Source organism: Apaloderma vittatum, unplaced genomic scaffold (assembly GCF_000703405.1).
Source record: "Apaloderma vittatum isolate BGI_N311 unplaced genomic scaffold, ASM70340v1 scaffold19340, whole genome shotgun sequence".
Taxonomy (NCBI): domain Eukaryota; kingdom Metazoa; phylum Chordata; class Aves; order Trogoniformes; family Trogonidae; genus Apaloderma; species Apaloderma vittatum.
The window spans coordinates 126-18,143 of NW_009696472.1; the positions used below are offsets into that span (position 1 = coordinate 126).

At 42.2% G+C, this 18,018-nt stretch overlaps 1 protein-coding gene across 1 annotated transcript; it reads left to right on the forward strand.

Moving 5' to 3' along the window:
- Positions 1–1,352: 1,352 nt before the first annotated feature.
- On the forward strand, positions 1,353–16,202 carry SEPHS1 (selenophosphate synthetase 1; the record flags this gene model as incomplete). The annotated part of the gene is made up of 6 exons (XM_009875034.1): positions 1,353–1,590; positions 2,953–3,107; positions 3,925–4,015; positions 6,958–7,057; positions 9,388–9,600; positions 14,822–16,202. Coding segments are annotated over 6 exons (1,012 nt in total), but the record flags the coding sequence as incomplete, so codon positions are not given.
- Positions 16,203–18,018: the final 1,816 nt, after the last annotated feature.

The following is an 18,018-nucleotide window of genomic DNA, read 5'->3' on the forward strand; positions in this document are numbered from 1 at the left end:
TCCTCTAAGTTTTGTGTCATCAGCAAACTTGCTGACAGTGCTTTCTGTTCACTTGTCCAGGTCATTGCTGAATATATTGAACAGCAACAGCCCCAGCACTGACCCCTGAGGGACTCCTCTAGACACAGGCCTCCAACTGGACTCTGCCCCATTGACCACAGCTCTCTGACTTCTTCCGTTCAACCAGTTCCCAGCCCACCTCACTGCCCGATCATCCCGGCCACACTTCCTCAAGTCCTTAACCGTTGTAATCGCTCAGCTTTATAAAGTGCATACGATGTATATGGAATGGAGTACTTTGGTCAGTTTTGGGTGACCTGTCCTGTCTGCTCTTCCCTGGAGGTGCAGCCTTTTTATTTCTTTGTGACCCCTCTTACTTCCTGGCACGCCCGATATGGCACCAGGATCCAGAAGTGATCTTAGTTTCTATAGGAGCAAATACAAGCAAGAGCCTTCCTGCATACCAATCTCTGGTAGTAACTATAAACATCGAGTTGTATCACTTCTAGTAGCAGACACTGTCTGCAAAAACATGCTGCTGCCTTCAGAAAGTGCAATCTCTTAGAAGGCATTGAGCAGAAAAGTAAAATCACTGAACAGAATTGGTTCTGTTTAGCTCAAACCAGGACAGTGCTGTAGCAACTTCAGCCTTATCTTGTCATCGGAACAAGGGGTAGAGTAGCCACATCTCCCCCACCATGCAAGTGGCAGGAGACAGACGTTTCCCCTGAGCAGCTGCGCGCCCTCCTGAGCGGTGACAAGGCCATCTTCTGGGGGTCCGGAGCCCCTTAATCCCCTGCACGTGCTGTCTTCTGCAGACGCGTTCTTAATGGCTTCCTGACAGAAGCAGCACTTGTGTGGCTGGGGGATGGCAGCACAACTACGTCCTCTGGGAAGAGTACTCCCTTAAAAACACAGGAGTGGAGACCTGGCCTCAAGGGTAGTGCAGAGGAGCAGCTTTCTCATCAAGATCTCTGTCTCCTGCGTATTCCAACACAGGAGAGGTACAGCAATACATGGTTTTTGGATTAGCTTCCCAACAGTTGTGACTTACATAGGAGTCTTTATCAAGTGTTGCAGTTTTGTGCTGGAATCAAGTTAATAGAAACAGATTAAGTAAACTGAGCTTCTTGTCAATGCTAGACTTTGTCAAGCTTAATTTTGGCCTCTAAAATGCATCCGGTCTAGACTCAGTGTGGGTTTCCTGTGTAGTCAGTGAGAGAGGACGTTGACCAGGACAGCTGGGATGAGTTCTCTCCTTACCTGTAAAGGGAACAAGTATTTGCACTTCTGGAAGGGCACGTTGCACAAAGCGGATCATACCACATCTTTAACTGGGTTTCTTAACGCAGGAGCCTGTGGAATAAGCAGCTGTCTCAGAGCGCAAGCTCACGCTGGAAATTTTGTTCCTGCCTGGTGTTTGAACGTTCACAAACAGTCTTGCAGATTTTTTTTTTGTATGTGTCTGTCTTTCTTTTTCAGGGACGGATAGCGTGTGCCAATGTCCTAAGTGACCTTTATGCCATGGGGGTCACAGAATGTGACAACATGTTGATGCTTCTTGGAATCAGCAATAAAATGACAGATAGGGTAAGATTTTTGATACTTACTTTTGAATAGCTAAACATGCTTAGGATGTATTTACCTTTAGTGTGTTTTCTCCTCAAAGTTTGAACCCTGTTAAAGAGGAGGTGGTTTTATTGAATGTCTTAATTTGTAGTATTGGTCTTGCTACATAAACGTTCTGAGGTCACTTGCTAAAAGTTTGGTTTCCTGTGGCAATGCATTGTCATCTTCTGCTGCTAATACTGTTGTCTCCACTGACATGGAGTTCCTGCTTCTGTCAGTTTAGGGCAAGGCAGCGTCTCATTGCCAGTTAGTGTGTCAGTCTGCATAGATACTTTTGGTTTGCTTATGCCAGCTTTGTAACATCTCTCTGAAGCAGAAAAAAATAAAATAGATTCTTTCTCTCTTTCTCTCTTTCTCTCTTTCTCTCTTTCTCTCTTTCTCTCTTTCTCTCTTTCTCTCTTTCTCTCTTTCTCTCTTTCTCTCTTTCTCTCTTTCTCTCTTTCTCTCTTTCTCTCTTTCTCTCTTTCTCTCTTTCTCTCTTTCTCTCTTTCTCTCTTTCTCTCTTTCTCTCTTTCTCTCTTTCTCTCTTTCTCTCTTTCTCTCTTTCTCTCTTTCTCTCTTTCTCTCTTTCTCTCTTTCTCTCTTTCTCTCTTTCTCTCTTTCTCTCTTTCTCTCTTTCTCTCTTTCTCTCTTTCTCTCTTTCTCTCTTTCTCTCTTTCTCTCTTTCTCTCTTTCTCTCTTTCTCTCTTTCTCTCTTTCTCTCTTTCTCTCTTTCTCTCTTTCTCTCTTTCTCTCTTTCTCTCTTTCTCTCTTTCTCTCTTTCTCTCTTTCTCTCTTTCTCTCTTTCTCTCTCTCTCTCTCTCTCTCTTTCTCTCTCTCTCTTTCTCTCTCTCTCTTTCTCTCTCTTTTGTGGAAGTGATCAGCGTGTTTGTTTTGCTCTGATGCGAAGAGCATATTTATTCTTAGAAGGAAATAAGTTGAAACTTTGCAGGTTAGTGGAGGCCAAAGCAGCTTGATTTGAATTTGCCGTATTGCACTGCACTGCTGTGGCTGTACCTGACTGCAGCAGCAGGATAGTTGTTCTGAGTTTCCAGAGCTCTGACTTCCTTACTTTTATATGACCTTTTGAAGAATGTTTATTCGGTGTAAGAATATCTTTTTAACCTCTTTTACAAAGAGCTGTAAAATCATACCTCTGTTGGGTAATGTGCAGTTTTCAGGAGTTTGACCTCTTCCTAAGATTGGCTTTTCTGTTGTGAACTATTTGCGTCTAAGGCATTTGCCTTGAGTGACATTTGGCTTGAGTGACGGAAAGCCCTGGACCAGTCTTGAAATGAGTAGCACTGCTGTGTATGGAACTCTGACTTCTGTTTTGATCTCTAGGAAAGAGACAAAGTGATGCCTCTAATTATCCAGGGTTTCAAAGATGCAGCAGAAGAGGCAGGAACATCTGTTACTGGTGGCCAAACAGTGCTAAATCCCTGGATTGTTTTAGGAGGAGTGGCCACAACAGTCTGTCAGCCTAATGAATTTATAATGTAAGTTAAACTGTTTAACAGTCAAAGGCACTGGTTTGAAGGAATACAGTAAAAATCCTTTAAATACTGTGTAGTGATCTTGTGATCTCTCTCCTGATGAGTAAAGCAGTACCTTCTCCTGCTTGTGTTTGTCCTCGGCACTCAACAGATGCCACATCTCTTTTGTACATATTTGCTTTTTTACACAGGATGCCCTTTTACATCTCCCCAACCCCCAGTATTTTCTGATCCTGTTCTCCTTTTGACAGGAGAGTTAGACATCTAATCTTTAAAGGTTTTGAAGGCTGATTTGGGACATAAATTTATGTGGTATTTATACATAAATTTTAAACCGTCTCCCAATTATCTTGGTAATGGCTGTAGGGAACTACAGAATTGCCGTCTTTACAGCATTCTGTCTGTTTAATGGTAGATGATTTTGAATGTCCCGTTGTGGCATGTTACACTACACAAATGAACTGGTTCATGATCCTACTGACGATTATCTTATGCCCTGAGTAACAAAGGTCAATTTTTTTTCCTCTTTTACCTTGTATCTTCAGTAAATTGAAAGAAAAGATGTAATCTTGGGTGTGTCTGACTGCAAGCGTTGTTCTACTTCAAGAAAAAAGAATTAGCACTTTTAAATAAGTTTTCAGTATTTTGCTGAATAATACCCCATGGTGATGAATCCCAAAGGGCAAATTCTGCAGTTGGTTTGGGTTTTTAACTGTGCATCAAGATACACAGGTCTGCAAAAACGTAATTATAAGCACTTATTCCTAATAATGCGTGTGAATTTCTCTGTGTAATTAATATATGAATTCTTTGTTTTCAGGCCAGACAATGCAGTGCCAGGAGACGTGCTTGTATTGACTAAACCCTTGGGAACACAAGTGGCTGTAGCTGTCCACCAGTGGCTGGATATTGTGAGTACGCTGCAAAAAAAGAAATAGGGAGGATGGATGTGAGTTAAAGGTGACATTCCTCATTCCCTCAAAACCTCAAAATGATGAAGTTCATCGGTGTCATAAGTACACTGAGGGCTCAACTGGGAATGATCTACCACCTCTCCTCCTTCCTCCTTGGTGTGTCAGCCTTACCTGCTAATGTGCACAACTTGTGTGGAAGAGACAGTTTACTGTTTTGTGCTTAGTGAGCCCATCGTAATTGCATCTAATTCTGAGTTAGTTCTCAGGCATTGCTGTAATAAACAGAATTGTTTACTAACAGAACAACAGGCTAGCACCCTGGGTAAAATTATGCCCTACTCCACCTGCCAAAGTAATTGGCAAAACTTACTGATGTCAGTTAGGCCAAGATTGCTGTCTGTGTTCATGGGCTTTCTGCTTGTGTACATGGAAATATATTTATGTTTCACATGTATTACCCTGTGCATCCAATAAGAATATTTCTAGCGGCATTATGTATGTAGAAGTAGTTCCATCTGTTACTTCGGGCAAAATTGTAAGTAGTGAACTGAAAAGTGACTGCAAAACTGGCATCTGCTTATGTTGTCTGGCTCCCAGTACGTGTCTTTAGAATCGTAATTGCTCAGTTTACACTTTAAAAACATGCATCTTTTCTACTTTTGGGACCACTGAGCCAATAGACTGGCAGAGGAGTGAGCTGGAATCTACTTTGTCTTGGCTGTTGGCCACTACATTGTCAGATGAATTTTAATTACAAAGCCTGCGTTAGCAAAAGTGGGAAAGAGCCAGCTCAAACCTTCGTTGGAGCCTGAAGCATGAGCAACAAGAAAAAATATTTTTTTCCTTCTTCATAGGGTCTGGTCTAGCAGTTTTGACCTCTGCAGAATGCTGCATTTTCCAGTCATATATAAGGATCAGGGCCTCTAATAATCTTGATATGAAAATGAAGTGAAACAACACAACACCAATTTTACAGTATGTTTTCTGGCCAGAATCTTACTTCTTAATGTATCTATTATTGTACTGACAAACAGACTTGCAAATTAAGGATATTCTGAATCTCCACATATTTCTAGTGCTTCTAATTTCCTTGACTGTCAACCAGAAACACTTTCAGGCCTGAAAAATGAGGACAACAATGAAATCAATCCTTCTATTATGTGTAAAGAGCATATATCTTTGATTGTGGTAGGAAAATTTCTGAGTTGCTGTGCTGCCTTTTCTTCAGCTTTGTTTTGCAAAGGAGTAGAAAACTAGAAGTACCCATCACAAATATCCACCCATAAATCAGATTTTGGTAGGGAATTGGACTTCATATTGGAAAGTATGTGGGAGAAGGTACATAGTACAGCAAATTTATGCACAGGCAAGAAAGGAAGACTGGAGTGTAGAGATACATGGCTGCAAAACAAATTAAAATACCTGGCATCCCTTTGCCTGTTCCTGTTTCATCAGGGGCTGCTGTGACGCACCCCTTTGGAAGGAGTTTTCTAGCCCTTACTGTTGCCTACAGACCCTTCCCGTTTGGAAATCCAAGCTTGATTTTTAAAAGTTCTTTGAGGATTTTCGTGAACTTTTATTTCCTGTCTAATAACCCAAGTATCCAGTTGCTATACTGGAGAGGAATTTGCATCTAATTTGTATACTACCTGTGTTCGTCGCTCTACTAGCCTCAGCCTTGCATTCTGCTTCCACCTCATTTGTGATTTCCGCTCCCGTTGTATGACTGGTTTCCGTAACAGAACCATGTTTTTGAAAAATAAGGCAGAATGACTGCTCATGTTTTTCAGTCAAATCTGCAGTAAGAATAATCGTTATTCTTGTCCCCTCTCTAATAGCCTCTTTTTTTTAATTATTTTTTGCTTGCTCTCTTATTTAATTGATCAGATGCAGTTCAGTGTAATTTCAGGAGCTCTGATCTTAGTGGTTGCACTTTAACAAATTTCTTGTTTTGGCTGAACAGTCTTTCTCTGTTTTGCCGTTTCTGGATTCTCTTACACCCCTCAAAGTCAAGACCCATTTTCTAAGGATAAAAACCTCTTTGACAAGGTCTTTCAGCAGTGCAGCATCATATACCAGTGCTTAGTAGTTTTTGTACCTTTGGTTTACTAAGAAGTTTGTTCTATGGATTCATTCTATGGAATGGCAGTGCAGGCACTGTGGCTTCAAACATCCTATTTTTATTTACTTTGTTTTCTGTAATTTTATTTCCATTGCAAAAAAAAAAGAAGAAAATTAAACCAGTTTGTGGTTTTGCTGTTAACAACTAAAAGGTTGCTTTGTTTCATTCTGGATCTGGAATTACTTCAGCTTTGAATGAAACAATTGCTCTTTATAATGGTACCTCCTCCAAGTTGTCCTGAGACCCCTTTGGGATGAAGAGCATTACTTAGAATAATGTGATGGAGGCATCAGTCCGTGCAAGGCACTGGAGAATGGGTGGAAGAGATCCTGCTGTTCAGCTGTAAAGGAAGTTTATGAACCTGTCATCATCCTAACTCACTAGAGCAATTCCATCCTGCCTTAGCATGCTTTCCTCAGACCAGTGTCCAAGAATTTTCTCTTAACACACCAAGAAGCCAGAGATGATAAATCCCAACATCGAGCAACAAACTGCAGAGCTCAAGCCAGAGAGTGGCCTTGCCCTAGTATCCTTTGCCCTAGGATAGGTTATTCCACTGCGTTCTGCTGCTGAAAACAAGATCTGAAGTGCTTAGTGCCTAACAAATCTTTAAATGAACTTCACTTAGATACAGCAGAGTAAGGCACACGCCTCTGGCTGTTGAACCTTTTGCCCCTCTTTAACTGAGTTTGAAAAGTTAAAAATACATTTCAGATGAGGGTTGGGTTTTTTGTTTGTTTTGGGTTTTATTAATAAGGGTGTGCTATAAAATTTAGAGCTGAAAATCTTAAAGAATCATTTTTGTTTCATCCATTAGCCAGAAAAGTGGAATAAAATCAAACTAGTAGTAACGCAAGAGGATGTAGAACTAGCCTACCAGGAAGCAATGATGAACATGGCACGACTGAACAGAACAGGTAAGAACAGAGGTGTGTCTTGGGGATACAGAGGGAAGGTTGTGAGTTTTTCCTGTTCCATATTTAATTCTGTTTCACTGCCGGGAGGAAATGTGACACAGCTACTTTACCCCTTCCTTCTGCCTTATCTTTCTGCTGTTCAGTTAAACAAATTAAAATCAAACACCCTCTTTTAATTATACAGCAAAACCCACAAATACTGCTGGAGCTGATTATGACTCATGTGGGTGCTGCAAGTAACATCCCAGTGAGTTAGAGGATGTTTTAAAGGGAAATATATTGGATTTTTGGCTCATGTTCTGTACCTAGAGAGCTCCTGAGGGCCTGACTGTAATAAGGTTAAAGAAAATTGAAATAGAATTAAAAAGGAGAACCACTTTGGGTTTGTACACTTCAATTTGCATTTTTATTTTTTAATTCTGTAGTAATGTGTGCTTCCCAAAGTGTGGAATGTGTAGCTTGGTTTTTTTTCTGGGTTTGTGTTGTTGGGTTTTATTTTATTTTATTTTATTTCTTTTCCCCTTTTAATTTTGGTAGAGGCAAGCGTCTGCTTTTACCCTAAAAATTCTAATCCAGCATTTCCCTTCTTTGTTCAACTGATCTTTGGAGAAGCAGAGAATCGAATTACTTGTTTCCTTCTCAACTGAAGGAACAGTGATAGTTTATTCAGTTTTCATTTGGTATTTGTTATGTCATCCCACTGGTTTTTCATTCTTTCACAAAGTCTTCCAGGAAAAAATAAATGACTGGAACTGCTTTATTGGAAAGAGCTCTGGTCCTGCTCTTGTATTGGGAAGCACCAAAGAAGAGCAAAGCATTCTTGTTTTTGTGTTCCTCCACTCTGTCAGGCACCTTTAACAGCACTTAATATTCTTAACTGGAGCCATTGTCCTGCATGCAGAGGTGCCCTTCTCCCACCCAGGGCTCTGCAGTTGTAAATGTCCAAGAATGTCATGAATGCATAGGTGGGGAGGCGGAGGCCCTTCCCCCACCACCTGCAGGCTTTGTTCTTAAGCTCTTCAACCTTAAGTGTCCAGAACTTAAGTTCTGATGTGATCTTTTTACAAAGTGGCAGGGCAAGAGATCCGAGAAAACCGGTACAGGAGGAGTCTGGTCCTTGCCCTTGATGCAGCAGAACTGGACTCACAACATCTCTGGTCCTCAGCTTTGGGGAGTTTGAATCTGGAGCAAACCCTTATTTCTTAGACTAATATAAATTGTTAGCACATGTCTAATAGAACATGCTCATAAATACAACTTGAGTGCTCGATTTTCAGTGTGATTTAATACCTTAAATACCAGTTGAATTTTTTAAGGATTGCATGCAGCACTGGTGAAGCCCAGTTCCCTTCAAGCATGATTGATTATGGTTTTTTATTATTAATTTAAACACTAACCTGGACCAGCTGGAGAGTTGGGCAGAGAGAAACCTTATGGAATTCAGCAAGGGCAAGTGTAGGGTACTGCACCTGGGGAGGAGTAACCCTGTGGAGCACTAGAGATGAGAGTGCTAACCTGCTGGAAAGTGGCTCTGGGGAAAAAGGTCTGGGGGAGTCCTGGTGGGCAGCAGGATACCCATGAGCCAGCAATGTGCCTCGTGGCCAAGAAGGCCAATGGCTTCCTGGGGTGCATCAAGAAGTGCTTGGCCAGTAAGTCAAGTGAGGTTCTCCTCCCCCTCTGCTCTGCCCTGGTGAGGCCACATCTGGAGTGCTGTGTCCAGTTCTGGGCTTCCTGGTTCAAGAAGAACAGGGAACTACTGGAGAGGGTGCCAGCAAAGGGCAACGAAGATGATTAGGGCACTAGAACGTCTCTCTTATGAGGAAAGTCTGAGGGGCTTGGGGCTCTTTAGTCTGGACAAGACTGAGGAGGGGGATCTTGTCAATGCTTATAAATACTTAGAGGGTGGGTGTCAGGACGATGGGGCCAGCCTTTTCCAGTGGTGCCCAGTGACAGGACAAGAGGTGACAGGCACAAACTTGAACATAGGATGTTCCATCTAAACATGAGGAAGAAGTTCCTTGCTTTGAGGGTGACAGAGCCCTGGCACAGGTGCCCAGAGAGGTGATGGAGCCTCCTTCTCTGGGGACATTCATATCCCGCATGGACACCATCCTGTGCAGCCTGCTCTAGGGGATCCTGCTCTGGCATGGGGTTGCACTAGATGATCTCCAGAGGTCCCTTCCAACCCCGAACATTTTGTGATTCTGTAATCAGATTCAAATTAAAGTTATGTTGCTTCAGTCAAACTATGCACAGTATTATTGAAGCATTGCTTTTCCTGATTTTTTTTTCTTATCTGATTTGATTTTTATTCCCTCTCTCTGTTGTAGCTGCTGGACTCATGCACACTTTCAATGCACATGCAGCTACAGACATCACAGGATTTGGAATCCTGGGGCATGCACAAAACCTTGCCAAGCAGCAGCGAAATGAGGTGTCCTTCGTTATTCATAACCTTCCTGTTCTTGCTAAGATGGCTGCTGTCAGTAAGGCTTGTGGCAATATGTTTGGCCTCATGCATGGGACTTGTCCGGAGACTTCAGGTAGGTGACGGTTCTGGCACCTTCTTCCTTTCCTACACCTCCACGTTAGAATTTAATAACTTTTCAATTGTACAAGTCCTGTGCTTTGCATTCAGAATTGCAGTTGGTTGGGCATATAGCCAAGCTGATGAGTATTAGCCACACAACTGATCGCAGTTAACTTCTTCAGCTCAACCTCCAAACCGCTGTCCTGTTCTGAATGCTGCCTACTTCCTTATGAAACACTGATGCAGAAACCCTCGCTGTATCTAGAGCATTTTGCAGTGATGATTCTGAATTCTTTTGAAACCTTTTTTTCTTCTTCTGAAACTTTTTTTTCTTAGCTTTTTACTCCAGAACAGTGAGTATCTGAAAATCCCAGCACAGCTGACAGTTTTCTCAAAGGTAAAGGCACCTGCAGTAGGTTTGCCAGGCAAATGAGTGTTTTGTTTCTTATTATGAATGTGCGTGAAGTTCAGTGCTGAATGGACCCTGTCTCAGTGACTGAGGTCTTCTCTGTCCACAGCATACCAACGTCCAAGAATATAGATTTTCTCCGTTACATATGTGAAATCTGACTTTAAGGGACTGTGACTAGCAGGAGAAAAAAAAAAATCGCAAAAACCAAAACTCACAAAACCCCCCAAGAATTTATTCTCTGACCGCTTTGTTACTTGAGTGCACTAGTTAAAAAAGCTGTAATTGCTGTGACAGTGAATACAACAGGCGTACTGAAAATCAGGCTATGGACACCAAGTTTATATCAGATAAGCTTTTTAAAAGTCCTCAGGTGATAAGAACTTCTGATGTTTGAAGGTTGCCTTATTATTAAATGTAGGCCACTTTGCTGACTAGCATGATCGCTGTCTTCTGCTGTGAGTCTCTGTTGTTCATTTTCTTCTTGAATCTCCTGTCCTGTTCCATTTCGTTTTTATTCTTCAGTATGACTTTTCTTTCTGTATGAGAAATGGAGGAGGTGTAGCAAAAAAATCTGTCTTTTCTCTTATCTCATTTCTCCACCCTCTTCCTGCTCTCCTAAAATATTATCCAAGTTCTCTGCCGTTCAAAACCGAGGCGGCCTCTTGAAGCAAAACAGTCCCAAGATCTGGAAAGAAGCATCACAGTGAGAGCCATAAACTTTTCCCCTAGTGAATTCGCAGCTTACCATGATCTGCTGAATTGTTCCTTAGCCATCTGTGTTTAAACAGACATTCTGTCCTACAGAGGCTGTATGGCTCACACGCTGTGTAATAGGATATGAGACGTGAACCCTCTCAAGAGTTCAAGTCCAGCGTCAGTCAGCAGAGATCAGAAATATCTGGTGGCAGTTTGGCAAGCCTTGTCAATAAGGTTGGTAGCACCAGACAGATTTTTACTACCCAGGAGTTCACATAACCAGAGCAGTAGCATTTGGTATCAGTTGCAAAGAGTCCAAAAAGTAATGCGGATGCAGAGTGGGAACTGCAAGATGCCCTTTCAGGTGAGTAGCTGTGGCAGAGGTTTGTACAGCAGCTGGCCAGGGAGTGGTTCAGCGACAAACCAAGCGCTCAAGTCTTCAGAGCTGCCCATCCTGCGCCCCGGGGATATCCAGTTCTGTCTTTTCACTGCAGAAACATAAACCAGTGCGGATGTAGGCACTGCTGCGAGAGTACTTGGAAGCAGAAAATAGTCTACTTTAGAGTCTCTTTTGGGACTGAGCAAGAGATGTCTTTGAAACACTGAAGGGCTCACATTTCAACACAGATGATGAAAAAACCAGCAGGGCATATGTGCTTGTTTGTGAACTTTGGGTGCCTCAAAACAGATACATTTGATTTCATCACAGCGTTGCATTTCTCACATGAGACGTGGCTGTAGGGATTTGTTACGGGGTGGCGCCTGCCAAATTTGAGAAAGATCCATAACCACGCAGGCAGTGGCTCTGCTCTGAAAGCTGTGAGACTGCAGCCCCGTTGGCTTTCAGCTCCCGCTGGTTAGCCTCCCTTGGCAGCAGCGGGTTTTAGCTTGGGCACAGCGTGCTGGGACAGCTCGTGAGCATTCAGACACCCGGGCTGTTCGCACACTACATGTCCTGGCATTGGTTTATATGAAGGCAAATGTCTGCTGTGCCTGTATTCTGCTTGTGAGGATGGGGGCTGCTTGGGGCTGTTGATACTGAAATACCGACACGCCCTTTCTCTCGTCTTAAACTTCAAGAAATACGCTCTCTGTAGCTTCTTTTCTGAACAGATGTTTTTCAGCAGAGTGGGCAGGCAGTGAGAAATTTACTGGAAAATGATCTGAATGGATTTTAAGACTCTTAGTTTTTTTCCAGTGCATATTTGCTGGGCACCTGTTGACAAAAGTCAGTGTTGGAAAGATCTGTTTTGTCATCTGTTCCATCCTCCAGGCACATTTGCTTATGGTGTATTTCCTTAAAATTGCAATTTTACATGATTTTGCACTCTCTCTTAGGTAACTCTTTGGTAAAAGTTAGCGTTGTGATCAGGCAGTTAGTTTCAATCATGGATGTGTGTGTTTTTCCCAGCGCTCTTCTACTAAACCGTTGACAGGTGTCAGCCAACTTTTTTAGTGCGGCAGCGGTATCTCAACAACGTAGTGTTTGTGCAGATTTCGTGGAAGTAGACAGATGGGTGGAAAAGAAGGGCTTCTGTTAGTACCTGGCAAGAGGCAAGGCTAATGATCTCATCGTTTTGTTAGTCATTGTGGGAGAAAGCCATTAGCAGGAGCAAGGACATTTGGTTTCGATTCATGAACTGTTCGCATCTCTGCTCTTAATTGCAAAGCTTTGTCTAATCTGCTTTTGAAGTTTTCTGTCCAGTTCCCGGCTTGCGTTAGGACAATTAAACCCATCAGTGTTCAAAACCTCCTAATAAAACCCTTTAGGTTTTTAGCAAGGTGAACCAGCACAGACCCCCAAAAGAAGCGGGCAGCGAGCTCTCAAACCACCACGCCGATGTCCGTTCCGCTTGCAGCCCACTCGCTTCGTCTTCAGGCAGTGGCTGATGCAGACCTCAGAAACTTGTTACGCTGTGAAACGCGATTTGCTTCGGTGCAGAGTGGCGCTGCTGCTTTATGTTCCACAGGCACGTTGCAACAGCTTAAGCACGTGGTGGCTGTGACCTTGCACAGGTGAAGACTTCTTGTAATTGTCCACAACACAAAAACCGCCACAGCATTGCATACTGGAAAACCTGAAGGACTTACCCAGAGGGTTAAAGAAACTGCTCAGCCCATCAGAGAAATAATTACAATCCCTGCAGATCAGAATCCTGCTACTGAGCCTGTCGCCTTGGTTAAGGGTTATTGTTAAAACTGTGGGATGCAGCCAGCAGGTGGGGAGTGATTTTTGATTGGAAACTGGAATTTTGTATGTTTTTCTGATCTTGCCAAAGAGTGTTAACAGAGTACGCGTACAAAAGTGGCTCAGAATTGCAGAAAGAGAGTGTGTGGGGAATAGATAGTTGAGTGAAGATTATTCTTGTGCTTTTTCCTATTTCCATTTTCACTGTAGCTTCTGTTCCTCCTTTCTGGCTAGTTAGCACCTTCTGTGCACCACTAAGCCTTTGCCTTGACTCACTTGCACTATGACGTAAGTTTGATCTAGAGCCTTCCATGGCAGTGGCACATTATTCCATCACAACTGATTCGTCTCTTACATCTGGAGTAACTTAAATGCTGTCTTTCAAGCTTCTGGGTTTTTTTTGTTTTGATGGAATTACCTTGATGTTATGTTCTGAAACACCTGAGAGAGGCAGGCGTTTTTCTGGATGGCACACTCATTTGCTTCATATAGAACCTAAAAAATAACTTTCACCCTTCTACGTGTCCTTATAAATAATTCCTCATGTTCAGTAGCTGCTTCTTCCTTATGGCCTTAAATTAAAAGTGTCTTTAGTCACCACCAGGAAGAAGAGTTTGCTTTGGAAAAGCAAACAGGAAGGTGCCAGTGGTGCTCAAAAGCTGTCCAAGGCCTGCGGAGGAGGAGGTGGCACCGAGCCCAGGGTGGCCAGCTCAGCAGGTGGCCCTTTGCCCCCAGGCTTGGCTCAGAAGCTGGTGGCACAACTTACACTGCTGGTTGATGCCCTTTGCCTGGACAAGAAGACTTTGGGTCAAATAACTCTTGAAGCAAGCCTCAGTGTGTGCCAAGAGCCCCATTTACGTGAATATGCTCTCTTGCCTGTGTTCACCAAACATTTTCCAGCAGGAGATGATATTTTAACCTCCCTTACAAGAGGCTGCCGTGTGTCAGATTGCAGCACGGCATGTGGATGCGAGCTGCGTGTCGCGTACAGTGCTCTGAGGTTTAATTAGGCACCTGCAGATGAGTTTGCTCCTCCGTCTTGCAGTGCTTCACACGTTTGCAATGTAGCTTAACTGTAAAAAAGGTAAGGAGTACAGAAAAGCTGAATGGTCTAGTAATAAAGAGTAGCATCAAAACATTTAATGATCTGGATGCAGGCCCCTGGAAATTTGAGCCAGAGCTGACAATGAAACTCATTCTAGTATTCGCTCACCAAGCCCCCTCCTTCAGTGCTTTGGGGTTCTTAGAATGAAAGTATTCTTAGGTTTAAAAGCTGAATGGTAAGCTTGCTACCTAGTTATTGTGCTGATTCTGAAAAGCATTCATTAGTAAATACTATTTCAGTTGTCTTTGAGGAAAGAAAAAAATCTTCCAGGGAAGGCCAAAAAAAGTTTAAAAAATTCTCAGAGAGGTCAAAGGGACTGTCACAGGGAGCACTGGATCAAGCCTGTGTTTAATTTTCTGCCTCTTGCATTCTCTGGTAACAGCCCCTACTTTGATGAGTGATTTCACGGCAGACAATGGGATTGCTTACTGGATCAGCTGCTACCAGTATGTGGTTATAGGTGTCCGAATATGACCTTTATAAAAAATGTTTCTGCGTAGAAGCACTTTGGTCCTCGGTTGGAAGTTTTCAATGCTGGTGCTGTTTCAGGATGTCATTTATTGGCATCAGCGTGATGTCCTTTTGCCAACATCTTTTGTGTGTGTTTGGCTTCATTTACACACCCACTGAACACTGGATCCAGGCACAAACTTCTTTCTGTAAAGCAAGAGCTCAGACTTCCACCGTGTCTTCTCTTGGGAGTCCCAGAGTTTGACAGAACCCGCTGAAGTCACCAAGTGTTTGTCTCAATAGGGATTTGGCAGATCAAGGTTGAAATGCTTTGCAGTCAGATATTTTAATGCTCTACTTTTTTTTTTTCTTTTTCTTTGCAGGAGGCCTCCTCATCTGTTTACCACGAGAACAGGCAGCACGTTTCTGTGCCGAGATCAAGTCTCCAAAATACGGGGAAGGTCACCAAGCATGGATTATTGGCATTGTAGAGAAGGGCAACCGCACGGCCAGAATTATAGACAAACCACGAATCATTGAAGTCGCACCACAGGTGGCCACTCAGAACGTGAACCCAACGCCCGGTGCCACCTCTTAATGTAGATGAAATAGTTGTTTGTTTTTAAATAGATCTATTCCTTTATCATCCTACAATTTAAAGAACTGTAAAAAGAAAAGAAAACTTGTTGTGTCTGCACATCTGGTGGCCTTAGGTCAGTTTATGAGTGGATACAATTAATGAAATAAAATCCATTGCCTTTTTTTCCTGTTACATTAACTGAAGATGCACCTAATCTTGAGGCAGCTTCTGAGTTGAGAATTATATTGTTATCCAATACTGTTGATTCATTTTGAATCTTTAGACACTTATCTCTTGCCGCATAGGCTCTTTTTAAAGGTGCTTTCACGTAGCACAGACATTACCAGTAGTAGTGTCAAATAGCAGTTTGTGTCCTTTCATTATATGTATATTTATCATAAGTCTAATTTTGATGCCTTGAGTGATATTCCAAAAAGGCAATAAATTGATAAGCGACACAGTGGGTATACTTGGTAGTAAGAGGGTTGCATGATTACATTCAATCTTTGATTTTATTTTATTTTTTAAATTTTTTTTGTAAGGTATAGTTTTACCAAGAGCATCTACGACCCTGGACATTGCTTGGTAGTGCACTCTGTTTAAACGAGCAAGTGCTGACTTTGCATGGAAAGTGCTTCAGAGTCGAAGGAGTCATTTTTAATTTCATTATTTGTAGACCTGACAATATTTACTGTATTACAAATGATTGTTTTCTTTATTGATAGTAAGGAAAAATAATTCTTTTTTTTTTTTTTTTTGCAATGTGATTGGATGTGCTATAGTGCAACAAAGGTTTTGCAGACCAAAAGGAGGTTACTGTATAATATTCATTTACAATTCACCATATAAATAACTACACAAATAATTTTTAAATATAATCAAACTAAAATAAACCTCTGTTCTGTGGATGGTAGTGTTTAATACATTTTATATTTTGTATAGTGATTACAAGCCTTTTTTTTCCTTTAAAATCAGCAGCTGTTTAGTATAATTCTTAGTATTATTTTGTTCTTTGCTCACATACATTTTTCTGCACGCTTTTGTGATCTGTGTTTTAAAATCTACATTGCCAACATTGCAGCTTGAACTTAAGCTTGTTATTCAAAATAAATATTTAATTTTTTTTATTGCTCTTGTATAAGCACATGAACTTTTTTGAGTCCTAGCTGAACTACAAACTGGAAAGAGGAGAAATCGGTTATTTCGATTGCAAGTGTAGTTACATTGGTAGTCGTTGTTACTCCTTTGATCACTTCTGCAAGCTGTGATGTCCGGTGGTGACCTAGAATACCTCCGCCTGCGTGCTGAAGTTGGGAGCACGCAGCATCACCAAGTGTATTATCCACTTCCTTTGGTTTATTTTATTTATCAGCACAAAGTGTGCAACAGCTTTGAGTTGTTGTCTCTGCGAGTCCTCCTGGCTGTGCCTGCAGTGGGACTAGAGGAGGGTTTCGGAGCAGCCCAGTGAGTGGAACGGATGCTGAAAAAAAACATCTTTTCCCCCCTCGACCAGCTGCCCCACTGCTCCGCCTGGACACGCCAGGTGCTTTTTCTGCTGAACGGGACTGAGAGCGCTTCGCTGAACCAGCTCTTTTAAAGCTTTTCCCAGATTGTGAAATTCGTTCCTCAATACTCAGACCAGGAAGAAGAAAATAGCGGATAATTGTTATGGCTACCAGCACGAATTACAAGGGCTTCTGTCTATGAAAAATGAGTCATTAGACGTGACCCTGTCTTGTGCATCATGCAAGATTTAAATTTCCAGTCTTGCTCCTAGTTACAGCTTTGGCAAAACTTGGCTCGTCTTTCCATTCGATAGCGTTCGCAATGGACACATTTTGCAAAGTTAGATGTTTTTTTTTTTTCTTTTTTCTCCCCCCTCATGAATAGCCGAAACCACGCAGAACTTAACACTCCTTTTCCTGGAGAAATCTGCAAGTTGCATGTTCGTCACAGACCCTCAAAGCGGTAACTTTTTGACTTTTCCTTTGGGGAAAAATATTAGTTTTTTCACAGCAGATGTAAAAATAAAGCATAAAAAAAACAGTTGTCTGTATACAAAATACTGCTTTAATTCCTTTTTTCTTTTCCCCTGGCATTTTGTGAAGTTTGTTCTGTACCCTGATAGAAAACTGTGGAGCTGGCTTCATTTTCTTTACGATCCTGGACAAGAATCATTATGTAGGTTATTTTATTAGATTTTTTTTTTTTTAAATCCCTAACCAAATATCTGCAAAGCAGTTAAGCAGTTCTGTGGAAAAGTACATGTTACAAAGATCGGTTGTGTTTTAAGATGGTGCTAGATATGTGCAAGAAGCTCACCCTGAGCAGGGAAACCGGTACTGGTTGATAAGATACCGTTGGTGTTTTTCACTTGTGATGTTGATTAGTTCATCAGCCAGGTGTGAAACTAACACTTCTCCTTCCCTAGAGCCTTGAGTGGTAGAAGGTTCATCTTCAAGGGGAAGGGTGTGCGAAGGAAGGCTGCCTAGCCAGGAGGTGAGTGAAAATTCACAACCGTCTTGCCAGCCTTTTGTAGCAAGAACTGATTTCATCTGGACCTTCAGAGCAAAACGTGCCTGGGCGGCTGCTGAAGGCAGCCAGGAGCAAAAGCCCTCCGGTGAGCTGGAGGGGGAACCTCTCTCGATGTTTCCTGATGGCTGGAATTTACATCCCAAAGTGCTTCCTGGCTTGGCCCCTGAGTGGGTGATTATCGAGTTGGGAAGTCCTCTGTTAGCATCACCTAATCAGTTCGGGAGTGTGAAGTTTTATGGTTGGTTTTGTTAAGTAAGGGATTGCAGATCGAGCATAAGGTGTAGGAGGGTATATTGTGCTGGGCTAGCAGATCCCAAGTTAGGCACCTTTAAGCAAGACACTTAAAAGATCTTTTAAATGAGGTTTTATGAGATGCTGGCATCAGAAAGCTGTGAGAAAGTGACAATAAGCAGTTGTTTTTATTAGCTATGTCCAGTTTTTATTAGCAGTCTTGTATACATATGT